Source organism: Artibeus jamaicensis, unplaced genomic scaffold, assembly GCF_021234435.1.
Source record: "Artibeus jamaicensis isolate MK-2021 breed Jamaican fruit bat unplaced genomic scaffold, CSHL_Jam_final contig_468, whole genome shotgun sequence".
In the NCBI taxonomy this organism is placed as follows: domain Eukaryota; kingdom Metazoa; phylum Chordata; class Mammalia; order Chiroptera; family Phyllostomidae; genus Artibeus; species Artibeus jamaicensis.
Window position 1 is genome coordinate 681882 of NW_026521846.1, and position 13201 is coordinate 695082.

Genomic DNA, 13201 nt, shown 5'->3' on the forward strand with positions numbered 1-13201 from the left:
GAGGTCTTGTTCTTATAACATTGTTCAAAACTGTTTTGTTGGAAAGGACCACTACTGGGTGTGACATATGACTATTTGCATGTGTTCTCCTGTTGTGTATATTACTATATTCCTCAAATGTCAAAAGGGGCAAAAAATGAAAGGAGATCCTTGAAGATATTAAGGCACTGTGTGTGTGTGTGCACCTGTAATCTAACTTCTGTCTGGAATTCATTTATTTGTCATTGGCAGCAGGACCAACCCAGTTCAGCACAATTTATTTAGGGAACACCTCATAGATTTTGATTCAATCCAGTATATAAAAAACACTCAGGGAAAGTTGGTTGTTTGGACTTTTCCACAAACACAAACAGGGCACATGCATTTCCTGGTGCATAAGCCTATCTGCATACACAAGGAGCCACCTCCCACCCCTGACTGGGGACAGCTGGGGCCGCTGCATCATTCCCTCCCTGACTCCTGCCAAGTGACTTTGCAGGGACAGACCCAGCTCATGTCTTGCCATCTCACCCTCCACATTGAAGGAATTACTGTCTGCCCCCAAATGCGGCCATTAAAATGAGTAAAGTAACAATCATTGAGTTATATTTTTGAAAAAACATTCTCAGCATTTAATTATTGGCAGTGGTGTGAGAGGATTTAGATAAGTTGATAAAGCCAACTTTATGTAATTTATTTTCACTAGGCAATTATAGGCTGCATTACCTCCCGACAGCAAGGTATTGTGGGGCATGTTATTAAGCATAAAGCCAGTAAACACTGATGAACAATTTTGCTGAACTAGTCATGCAATTTAGAAAGCAATAATACACAAATCCAATTTGGTACACAATGGATACCACAGCACGTCAGCACATGTAACTATCACAGCCTGCAAATTAAATTGGGGCGGCCCTTTTCACAACAGCACAGGCCAAGATTAAGTATATTTCCCTCCTCAATTTAACAAGTTGCTGACCACAAATATAAATATGTGTGTATGTGTTTGTGGCACTCTGTGTGGATGTACACATGCATGTGTGTGAAGCCACTTGAGTTTTCTAACTACATTCTCATGTGATCCCTACAGGCCACAGGTGGGAGAAGAATCTTGCCTTGTGCAGAGAGCTGGACATTAGTGTTGCTTTGACAGGAAAGCCCAGCAAGACCAGCACTGCTGTGACAGCTCTGGCCATGTCCAGGTAACCACAGCTTAGCTCCTTGAGTCCTCCAGCAGAGTGTACTGTGGCCACCTTAGGAAAGTCTATGTCTCTGCTCAGGAGCCTGGTCCTGAGAAGTAGCCTCAGGACAGTGGCGCAGGTGGGCTGGCCATGCACAAGATTCAGGCCAGGTGACCATGTATGGCCACAGGAATTGTTTCTTAACACACACATGTTTCTGCCCTCTCTCACTGAATATCCATAAAATCATAAAGAAATCCAAAGATTAAAATATATTACTTTCCTAAAGAGGAAATTTTTCTTGAGGGCCACTGCCAATTGTAATATTTGAGGTGATAGTTATCCTATATTACAGAAAATGCCTTTTGAGGGCTCTAAACAAATGTGGAACAGCCAATATCAGATGTACCACAGGGTCCTGGCCACACCTCTCACAGGACAGGACAGGACAGGACAGGACAGGACAGGAGGCAGCTAGAGGTATTGGAAAGAAAAAGCCAGGGTCTGCTCCCTGGGGCCCAAGCTTCCTGGATAATCTCCCAGTGCTTTGGAAGCCACAGCCATCTTAGTTCAAAAGTACCTCACATTGCCCCCTGTTACCCCACAGGGTCAAAACATTCTCCAGTCTTCCTGCTCCCTCCACTGCCTCAGGTGGAGTCCAGGGGCAGGCTCCAGGTGTCCCTGACTGAAACTTCCATGTTGGCAATTTCCTGATTGCCCACTGGGATGAGCGGACCACAGGCTTGACTCTAACACTCCTGCCTATTCTTTTTCTTCCTCAGAAACCAGACCAAACTCTTCGTAGGTGACGAGAAGGGGAGAATATTCTGCTGGTCTGCAGAAGGGTAGAAAGAAGGAGATGGTGGTGGCCCTGGCCTGGCAGCCATGGCAGCTGCTAGGATGACACAGTGCCTGGGTGCAAGGAAAACCTCAGGGTTTCCACTCCATAGGACCACTGAGGAAGGGCCGGTGGGACTACAGTCTTGGATGGAACAAGGATGCATTTTTACAAACAAATGAGAGATTGTTTTGGGGTTCCTGGGAGCAGTACACTGGAAGCCCAGATTCTTGGACCTGCACACCAAATCACATAGGTCTCACCTTTCCAAAGAGCTTACTGCACTGAAAAAAAATGTATTGCTTACTGGAAACTATGGGGAAATATTGTACTGTCTTTGTGTTATTAAAACAACTATTTTCCAATATAAAGAGCTCTTGAGTTTAAAGTTGCCACCCTTTTCCAGTCGGGTATTTGCATCTTTATTCTGAGATAGGTAGGAAGGTCTCAGGGAAGCACCACCCTTCTTCAGCATTCCTCAACGCTTGGAATTAGGCTCCTCTAAATCCCAAATTCCTTGGAATTTGGCTTCTCCAGAGTGGTCTTACCCACCATGCAGAGCCCCATGGAGAGTGAGGGGCCACTCTCAACATGCTTCTGTGGCTAAGGCACAGGACACAGACATGACACTGCCCACTGCAAGCATAGGGAAGTCAGTTTGGAGAGACACAACACCTAGGCCTGCCTGCCTTGTCTCTGCACCCCATAGCAGGTGGTGAGTCCTGGCCATGCCCTTACTTGGTAGGCTCTTCCCAGAACACATACTTACATGGAGGTCAAGGGCCACAGCCCACATGTTGATTTTGAGCTGGAACTCATCCTGGGAATATTTGACAGCTATGTAACTTTTGTTCTACATGTGAAAATACATGGCAAGTAGGTAGTTAGTCCCTCTGAAGAATTTAGTACCCTCCAGTGCTTGGGTCACCCTTGACTCAGTTGCTGGGCATTGAAGGACTCACCCTTACTCTGATGTCTTCTTCCAACCCCAGGACTCAGAACTTCTTGAAGGAAATTCACCTGCCTCTCAATATCAAGCCCAGGTGGGTGCAGAGCGACTTGGGTAGCTAAGCTCCTTAGCATCATCTACCCTCCCTGAGATTTTCCTTCCGGGGAATCCTAATCATTCCTATATTCTTCTAGCCATGCAGAGGGCCCACAGGCTGACACCACCCAATCTAGCATATGCCTGGGGATGGCAATAAAATGGACTTGGTGTCTTATAGCCGGGGTTAATTTAAAGAAAAATGAGAAAGAAGCTAAGTCTAAAATAGAGAGTAAGAGATTGTTAGAAAATAGGGACCTATCTATAAACTTTGAAGTATTTGAAAAGGGGAAGGTGAAGGAGGAGACACATCTCAAGTTCAAGGCATTGACTCTGGGTGAGAAGGGCTGACCCCAGGCCAAGGACAGCCACCCCTTGCACTGTCTGCCCGTGCTATTAGCAGACAAGCCATTTGCAATCTCCTTGTCCATCTGGAGCTACACCAGAAGACCATGAATTGAAGAGTGGAGAGCACAACTCCCCAGGAAGGCCAGGAAGGGCCATAAACATCAAGGATGGGCCTGCTGTCATATTTCACACCTGTTTCAAAACACAATTCACAGCATTTGTCCAAGGCTGAATGGTCTGCTGGTCCATTGCTTCTCTTGGGCACATTCATTCAACAAGCATTTCCTGAGTACTGCCTTTTGCTTCCCAATACCATGGGGAAGATGGAGGGACACTCTGGGGTCTTGTTGCTGGAGTCTGTGCAAACAAGACTTAACTTGAGGTGAAGAAGCTACAGGGAGAGATATCTCATGCCCTAGGGGAGACACAGGTGGCATTCTGGCTGTCTTCCTTCACTTGTCTGTCATGGCAAAGGACCACAGGCAGGGCACTTTAAACAACAAAGTTGTCTCTATTCTGGAGGCTAGACGCCTAAGATCAAGGTGACAGCAGGGTTATTTTCTTTTCTCTATCTTTGTCTTTTCCCTGTGCCCTCACAAAGGGTCTTCCCTTTGTAACTGTGTCCAAATTTCTTCTTTTTATAAAGACATCAGTCAGAATGGATTGGGTCTCACCCTAATTATGTCATTTGAATTTAATTACCTCCTTAAAGATGCTATCTCTAAATACAGTCACACTATGAGATACTGGGGATTAGGACATCAGCATACAAATTCTAGAGGGACACAATTCACTTTATAACACTGAAGGAGGTGGCCCTAGAGCAAGACCTGGGAGAGCAGGTATAACTTGGCCTTATTAGGATGAAGAGTAGGGTATTGCAGGAATAAGAGACAGCATTGACAAACACACAGGGTACAAGGGGCTAGAAGTAGAATGAACAAATGAGCAAAGATGGAGGGCCAGTTGGAGGCTGGCATCAGGAGAGGCTATTGCTCCGAGGCTTCAGGGGCTGGAGGCAGGTGATGGGGCAAGGTGAGAGTGGGAGTGATGGGAAAAGATAGATCATCCACCCCATAGAACTATATTCCCAGTGCCCAGCTCATAGAAGATGCTCCACAAGTATTGATTTAGTATATGAATGTGCAGATGAATGAATGAGCCACAGTCACAGACATTTCAAAGCTGGTGATTCTCGGAGTAAAAAAGTATCTCTGAGTGATGGCAGGTCCAGGAAGCAAGCCTTTCATAGTGGGGTAAAGCAGAATGGAGTGAAGAAAGTGGGGAGAGACTCAAGGAAACTGGTGGGATGTCATAGTCTGGGACCAGGATGTTGTAGGGGATGAGGCCAGCAGCCTGAGAGTAAACAAGTGCCATCCATGGAGCTCAGAGCATAAGAGGCAACCATGGGAAGAGGAGAGGGCATTGGGCAGAATGTGCTCAGAGAAGGAGGCAAAGGAGGACTGCAGAAGGCAGGCTCACTGTCAGGGCCCTCCTGAGTCTGTCATGTAAGATTCATATGACTGGATGGGAGCAGCCTCTTTCTTTGTGGCACTAAAGCGAGATTCTGGCATTTCACTAGGGTCTATGGTGCATACCTCCAGGGCCAGTTTTCTGATACCTGAAGGAGGAAGCTGCTCCACACACAAATCCAGAGGGAATGGGGACACCCAGGGCCTTCACTGCAGACCTGGTCATACTGTAGACTCCAGCGGGGTTAGAAACAGAGTCTGCTTGGGAGACAAACAGAGCAGGCCTGGGATGGGGGCATGGAGACAAGGCCCAGGGTCTAGGTCTTGTAGTGCTGAGACTAAAGTTTCTTGGCAACTAAGGGAATAGTTGGTTTATGCTGGTCTCAGTATTTCAGAAGCTGGCCAGCCAGGACAGGAGTCTTTAATGGTTGTCAGTGATGGGGATAAGTCCAGGGCAGAGGCCTAAGGGTTAGGGAGGGGAGGGAGAGAGCAGGCTTTACACCAAGGCCCCCAGCAGAAGAACAGACTGGATCAGAGGCCAGGTGTTCTGGCTTCCTGGGCCAAGCTGCAAGGGCCATGTGGATCCAGGCATGCAGGAATCCCAAATCCAGCGGGGATCGGAAGACCCCAGAGCTGGATCAGTGCAAAGCTGTTCAACCACAGCTTGGTATCCAGAGAATGAATGTCAGGACTGGTATCTGCAATGAGGGTCAAGGATAAGAGCAAGGCCAGACAGCCAGGCAGCCTGAGCCCTATTCCCTATGTTCTCACTTCCTGCCAATATTAGCCTCACTCTCTACATGTATAAAATTGGATCCCAGAGTCTACCTGATGGCTTGTCATGATATTAAAATCATATCTGTTTATTTCATGGAGGGATGAAACCAATGACACACTGACTATCCCTGACACTATGTAGTCTTCAAAAAATCACTTACTCATTCACTCGCCAGTGTTTTATCTTGCAGATCCAGGCCCTGTGGCAGGCCCCAGTGACAGAGAGACAGGTGCTGTGCTTGGAGAAGTTCTCTACCTGGGCTGGGGAGAGGTGCAGAGAAAACATGAGAGAAGGCATGTTTTTGTGCTCAGAACTATATCAGACTAGAGTGATGGCAGGTCCAGGAAGCAAAGAATGCTCACATAGGGATGGCACTGCTCTTGGAACACCTGGAATACAAGTCCAGTCTTAGAATTCCAATGCCCTGGACTCTGGACCCACTGGCCAGAGGAGAAGCCACAGCCTGTATGTGAAACCGTTTTCTAGACAGTGCTGATACAGGCTCCAGGATCCCTACTTGGAGATACTTTGGAGTGGACAGTGACAGGACAGCATGAGGATGGAATTATTTTCCCATTGCTGCCCACCCTACAGTCTCAGGACAGGTGACTCATGAGGGGCTTTCCTGGCTTCAGAGATCAGGGACCCCAATTCCACTCACTTCCATGAGCTCAGCCTGAGACAGCAGCCAGGCCCAGCTCTCTCCCAGCTGAGCTTCTTCCCATCATATCTTCTTAATAACTGTGAGGCCAGTCTCTACTCTGACATCACCACTGGGATGGCTGAGGGCCCCCTGTCTTGCCTCCACCAACAATGCCGTAGACCTTGCTCTCACCCTGGGAAAGTCTCAGCTTTCTTCATCTAAACTAGTACTTCTTTCCCACCCATTCATCATGGCAATGCTTACCCTGGCCTCTCTCTGTGCTCTGATCTCCAGGGAAAGAAATCCAGGCTCCTGAAAGCCACTCAGGACAACTGGCTCCCCCAAAGAGGCAGATAACTTGAGATTGGATTTGAGTACATTAACGTGTAGCCAAGCAGAATACATTTGAGGGGAAATAAAGCTCTTCATATGAAAATCTTGATGAAATTTGTTTGGCATAAAATCAAATCTCTCTCAGCCCAAATCAGTTTTGCTTTAGTAAGTTCTAGATACACATGACAGGCCCAGATCTGGTGTGTGTGTGCTCACATAAGAGTACGTGGTTTCTATTCCACTCTTACAGCTGTTGCTTCAGCACCTTCATAGCTGTTTTAGTAAACAGGGTTCTCCAAATTGTCTCCTTCCCCCATATCTCTGAAAGCTCTAAGAACACTCTGTTGCCCTGCACTGAGATCTCTTTCTTCCCCCAAACTAGTTGATACAGGGATGATGTGGGAAGCTTTGAAAAACCTTTGCTCACCCAAAACCCCAGGCGCCCTGGGAGAGTGATAAGGCCGTCTGGGAAAAGCAAACAGCAGGATAGTCACAAGGACTGGGGCTAGCATTCCTGCTGATAGAACTAATTTTCACATTTAGCCTTTGTACTCTACTTCTGCCCCATAGATAGAACTAATTACCGCATTCCGCTTCTGTATCCCACTTTGCTACGTAGACAGGAAGACCCCGTAGGCTATATAAACCCCAAGAATCCTTTGTTCGGGGCTCAGAATTTGGATACTGACTCCTCTGCACCCATGCACATTAATAAACCTCGTACTCCAGAATCCCTCGGTGTCTGGTTGCTTCATTTTTCTATAACAGGGACACCCTTTGTCCAAGCCCCTTCACTACCATTTGCCAAAAATGCTTTGTCATAGATAAATCACTCAAACATTCAGAGTACTCAATGCCCCAGTGCTGTGGGGAGCACACATGGTAGCCCTGCAGTTGCCACACAGGCGTCAGGCACTGACATCAGTGTGGTGGCTTAACTGTCAATTCATGCAACTGTTCATTCATTCATAAATCCATTCATTCAGTCACTAGCATTTCCCAAGGATTCACTTTCTGTTCTAAGCCAGGCTAGGCCTGATGGAGAGAGGCTAAGTCTGGACACAGATGCCTGAAACTTAATTTCTAAGAGCTCATGGCCACAGACCCTCTAACTCTGCCATATCACATATAAGGGCCCAGAAAAGGGATTGGTCTAAGGTCAGCAACAGAACCTGATCAAGGGTCTAGGCCAGAGCACAGCTTCTGCAGCACAATGCAGTCTCATGTTTCTTGGGCTCCACAGACAGATTGGAGTCTAAACAGCCTGCCTCCAGGCCCTAGAGCCTTGGGGGCCCTTTCCTGCTAGCCAATGCCTGGGTTTCAAAGAGCAGCTACACCCCAGGCCCTACCATAAAACACAAAAGATGCTTTTGGAGGAATAAAAACAGGAAAAGGGTTAGCATCTTTGTGATGGAGGAGACCAGTTTAATCACCTCCTGGGACAAGAAGCTCACTGACACAGATGGCAACTTGCTAGACCATCCTCCCTCCTTGGAGCACAGTTCACAGAAGGCCCCTGAGCTCCTTGGAGTAGAGGCTGTGAGACACACAATTCAGGACTCTCTTCTGCATTCTTGTGTTGTTTGTCCCACAGCCTCAGTTGTTCTCGTCTTCTTGCTGCTGTTTGGTAAAATTGGAGTAATAATTACTGACCTCACAGGTTGTTGTGAAGAGTAAATGAGATAATGTGTGCATGGTTCCTGGCACAGAGCAGGGACTCAGCAACTGTTAATTATGATGATGATGATGATGATGATGATTAATGTGGTTTCTCATAACAAGCCTGATAAGGGAATAATGAATTCATTCCCTTTTTCTCTGCTCTCCTCTCTGAGGAATTATCCTTTCATTCACATATTTTTCTGAGTTTTCTCAATCCCTTACTGCCTTCATAATTTTTCTACCCAACTTGTATCAATTATAAATATCTTCATATTATTTTTAATTTCACTCATTTGTTGTAATGTCTTTGAAATTACAGTTTTTATGTACAGTCAATGTTTTCTAGGCACATAAAAATATATGGAAAAACAACTCTTGTCCTTGAACCCCTTATAATCACCTTATGGTCTTGAGGTCCCTGAGCCACATTTTAGAAAATACTGTTCTTACCCAGGGTCCTGGGATATGTACTATGTTTTGCTCAGGGAGCAGCCAGCCCAGAGAAGCCCTGGGTATGTTTACCCACCCTGGATTAGTAAAGTGGGAAGGGCCCAACTCTAATTCCCACCCCCAAGAAGTGCCTTTTACTGTGCCCTGAGAGAAGGAGGCACAGGGCTGTGGTTCCCATCTGTAGGCAGACCTCTGAGTTCAAGACCTAGCTTCCTCTCACATTCTGGATAACTTTGGAGAAGTTGGTTAGTGCTCTTGTATCATGGTGTTTTCTTCTATAAAACAAGACTCTTATTATAGAACCTACCATATAGGGTGCTTGTAAGAATTTTAAAAAACTATTTATGCGAGGTAAGAAATTCAGTATCAGGAACATGGAACGTTCTCAGCAATATAATAGTGATTAAAAAAAGCTGTATTATTATTAACATCCAGTCTCTTCTTGGCCAGCATCATGGATGAGATGCTATCCTACTAGTAGCTTGGGCCAAAACCCTCTGGCACATCTTTGAGTATACTCCTCCTTCACACTCCATACCTAAGTCTTTTAGGAAATTGTCTCAGCTCTAACAGACAATCAGAAATTAAAACTAAAATGTCAGTACCACTTGGAGTCTCATTAAAAACATGAAATACTTAGAGTAATATAATAAAAGATGTGGAATATCTGAAAACTACAAAAATGTTACTGAGGAAAATTAAAGGCCTAAATACATGGAGAGATAACCCTGTAGCCATGGATCAAAAGACTCAACCCTGATAAGATGTTATTCTCCCCAAACTGATATACAGATTCAACACAATCCCAATCAAAGTCATAGAAAGAACTTTTTTTTGGTAGAAACTGACAAGCTGACTCTAAAATTCCATTGTATGGAAATGCAAAGGACCTAGAATAACCCAAACATGTTGAACAAAAAAAAAATCAAAGGGCTTACACTACTTGATATCAAAACTTATTAGAAAGCTACAGTAAGTAAGACAGTGTTCTATGAACATCAAAATAGACAAATTAGTCGAACAGAAAAGAGTCCAGAAACCTGAATAAGGCTTTCAACAAAAGTGTGAAGGCAATTTAGTGGGTAAATAATAGTTTCTTCATAAAATAGAGCTCAAACACTGGATATCCATATGCCAAAAAAAGCCCGTCATCTGCATTTGACACCATAAAGTAAAAATAATTTAAAATGACTCATAGACCTGAACATGAAGCCTAGAATCACAAAACTTCTAGAAAAAAGGTAGGAAAAATTCTTTGTAACCTTGGATTATTCAATGATATGATACCAAAGTAATCCATTGAGGAAAATGTGGATAAATTGGACTTTGTTAAATTGAACATCTTCTGTTCTTTGAAATATGTTAACAAAATAAAAGACAAATCACAGATTGAGAAAAATATTTGCAAATCACATATATGACCAAGAACTTGTACCCAGATTATATGTTAAACCCTCTAATATTCAATAATCAGAAAACCCAGTAAAAATGTGCAAAATGTTTGACAGATACTTCACCAAAGAAGATATCTGGACAGTAAATTAGGCACATGAAAATATTCTCATTATCATTAGGCAAACACAAATTAAAACGAAATGATAGGTCACTGTACCATAAAAATGGCTAAAAGACTATTCATACCAAGCATTGACAAGGATGTGGAGAAACAGAAACTTATATAGTGGATGGAATATAAAGTGACACACCACTTTGGAAAACAGTTTGGCAGTTGCTAGAAAGATAAACTCTCCCTTGCAAGGTGAAACCAGACATATACAATATAAAAATACAAAAATGAGTGAGCATGACTTTGTGCCAATACAACTTTATTTATGGACATTGAAATGTAAGTTTCATATAGTTTTCACATCACAGAATATTATTCTTCTTTTGATTCGTTTCAGTTTTAAATATTCAAATCATTCTTAACTTGCTGACTGCATCAAAACAAGTCTGCAGTTTTCTGCCCTGCTCTTGGATAAGTACCTGGGGCAGTTAGTTTTGTGAGGAGCAGGATAGACCTCAGGTGTAAGGCCCCTGATGTGAGACCAAGGCAGCAAAGCAGACCCCAAATTGGGAGGACATCCTCTCCCCATTGAAGATGAAATCCAGTGTGATTGAGGTTCAACAAAACTGAGGGGCATAGCACAGGGGGTTCAGGAAGCAAGGTTGACAGGGAAACAAGCAGCCCTCAAGGTGTTGGAGGTGACCCATGGGAAAGGTGGAGCAGAAGCACCCTGGGAGATCCAATCCTGTGGGCACAGTGTACCCTCAGGTGACTTCCTAAAACAACTGAAGGTTCCCATATAAAGGACCTACCATTGTGCAGTTGGGAACACAGCCCACAAAGGTGGGGCATTCCCACTTCTCACATGAACCACGGGCTGGAGAAACCTGGGGACATTTGGGTCTCAAGATGCAGTGAGCAAGGCCTGCCTCACCAGTGTTAGGGGCCTCGGCTCTTCAGGAGCATGTGATAGGGGACTCGAGAGTTGGAAAATTTTAGTTTAAGGTAAATAGTTATAAACCTAGAAAGTAATGCTATGTTAAAGCTTTTGTTTCAGAAACTACAGATATGGCCCATCCTGGCTCTTGGGAGAAACAGCTAACTTCCTGGGGCACTGCTAAAGATCACCACCTGGGGACAAGTGGAGGCATCTGGGCCATTGTGTTCCAGGGAGAGCCAGACGACCACCCACCCCTGGGAACAGCTAACTGCTCAGGGCAAGAATATTATAGTTTCCTGAAGCAGAGGCATGCTGCCCTGAGAAACAGCTGAGAGGTGACAGAGTGGGGCAGAGGGATGGAGAAGAGCAGGGGAAGGATCAGAGTACAAATGGGAGGAGAATCATAGGAAGTCCTGGAGTCCGTGAACTGCAGACATGGAGAAGGGAGGGCAACTTCTAAAAAATAGCAACAGGCATTGCTTGGTATGGCTCAGTTGGTTGGAGCATCGTCCTGTGAACCAAAAAGTCACAGTTTCAATTCCTGGTCAGGACACATGGGCAAATTATGGGTTTGGTCACCAGTCGAGGCACATGCTGGAGGTAACTAATTAATGTTTCTCCCTCTCTCTCTCTCTCTCCCTTCCCTTCTCTCTAAAATCAATAAGCATGCCCTTGGTTGAAGGTAGAATTTTTTTAAATAAAAATAAAAAATAGCAACAGAATGTACCAGTCTGGCCAAGCCAGGTGATCCTGGCCTCACACCACCCATATTCTGGCTTTGTCCTACGAGACAGAGTGCTGCCCCTGCCACAGATCACACTGACCCAATTCTTGGCCATTTCTTCCAGTCAGTGGCCCTGGCATATCACACATGCAGAAGTTGTCCTCAAGGTCCAGACACAGTGCTATGGACATGAACCAAACTGGGAAGTCCATATCAAATCCCCTTTTCCCATTTGGCTGAAGCCAGGTCCTGACAGGGACCCACTCTTTCTTCTCCCAGGACAGTGCATCCTCAGCTGGGGAGAAATTCCAGCTGCCAGACTCCAAGCCAAGCTTTAGGCCACGGGTGGGGCTCACTGAAAAATCACACAAATGGCAAGCCTTGCCATTTCCTGTACAACACATAATTAGGTTAGATAAGAAACTAGCTGTGTCTAAGTGCTATAAATGTTTATATTAAGCTATTTTGAAAGTGCTGAGCACTTTGACATTTGAGAGTTCAGAGTAATCGAGGTATTGAAATAAAATTGCTTCTGTTATTTAAAAGGTCATTATCCTCTTCAGCTAGATATATGAAGACTATTTTCCACTCTAGTGAGCCGTTCTCCCTGTCACAATTAGTATCGCTTGAGCAGAGGCCTGCTGGGGACTCCCACCCTCAGCCCCTGCCAGAGGCCCAAGGTAGCCATTAAGACACATGGAGTGTGAGGAAACCAAAGAAAAGCCTGTGTCACCCAGAACCACTGCCAGTCCCCAGAGAGCCATCACCATAAACTCAGCACCTACTGTTCACCTTTCCTGGCACAACAGTTTCTGTGCAATTTTGTCTCATTTTCACAAAAGGTCTTCCAGGACACCAGCGATGGCAGAACCTTGAAAATGCAGACCTGAGGGCATGTGGAGTGAGGAAGCAGAGGTGTGGCTGGTGGGCCTGGAAGGCTGGACAACACTGTGCCTGTTTATTCAGAAACGAGCACCTTGAGGAATCTGTTGTTCTGTTACTGTACTGGCTTCTTTAAGGTTGCAACCATCCGAAGGAGAAATATCTCCATTTTATAGATGAGAAGCTGAGTATTGAAGAGGTTCAGAAGCTGAAAACAGCAAGAAAGAGGCTGGGTAATGCTTTGAGACAAAACAAAAATGAAGAGCTGTCACCCAGTGCCCAGCTCTGCCCCAGTGACTCAGACAGTGCTGGCCTCTCTCTGCCATGCCCTAAGTTCCCCAGCCTGCTTGTCCTCACGCCCTTAGGGTTTCTCTTAAAGAACAGAAATAAAAGTGCTTCAGCTAAGCTGTGTGAGTAGA

The 13201-nt window shown here is 45.2% G+C and overlaps 1 protein-coding gene across 4 annotated transcripts in view; it reads left to right on the forward strand.

Annotated features, from left to right (window-relative positions):
* Positions 1-7340, forward strand: part of WDFY4 (WDFY family member 4) — a 362573-nt gene extending 355233 nt beyond the window's left edge. For all 4 annotated transcript variants that reach the window (XM_053667357.1, XM_053667359.1, XM_037167947.2 and 1 more), the window contains exons 61-62: positions 1070-1181; positions 1943-7340. In XM_053667357.1, coding sequence (XP_053523332.1) covers positions 1070-1181; positions 1943-2009 — 179 coding nt within the window. In that variant the 3' untranslated portion in view covers positions 2010-7340. The remainder of the gene's footprint in view (positions 1-1069; positions 1182-1942) is intronic.
* Positions 7341-13201: the final 5861 nt, after the last annotated feature.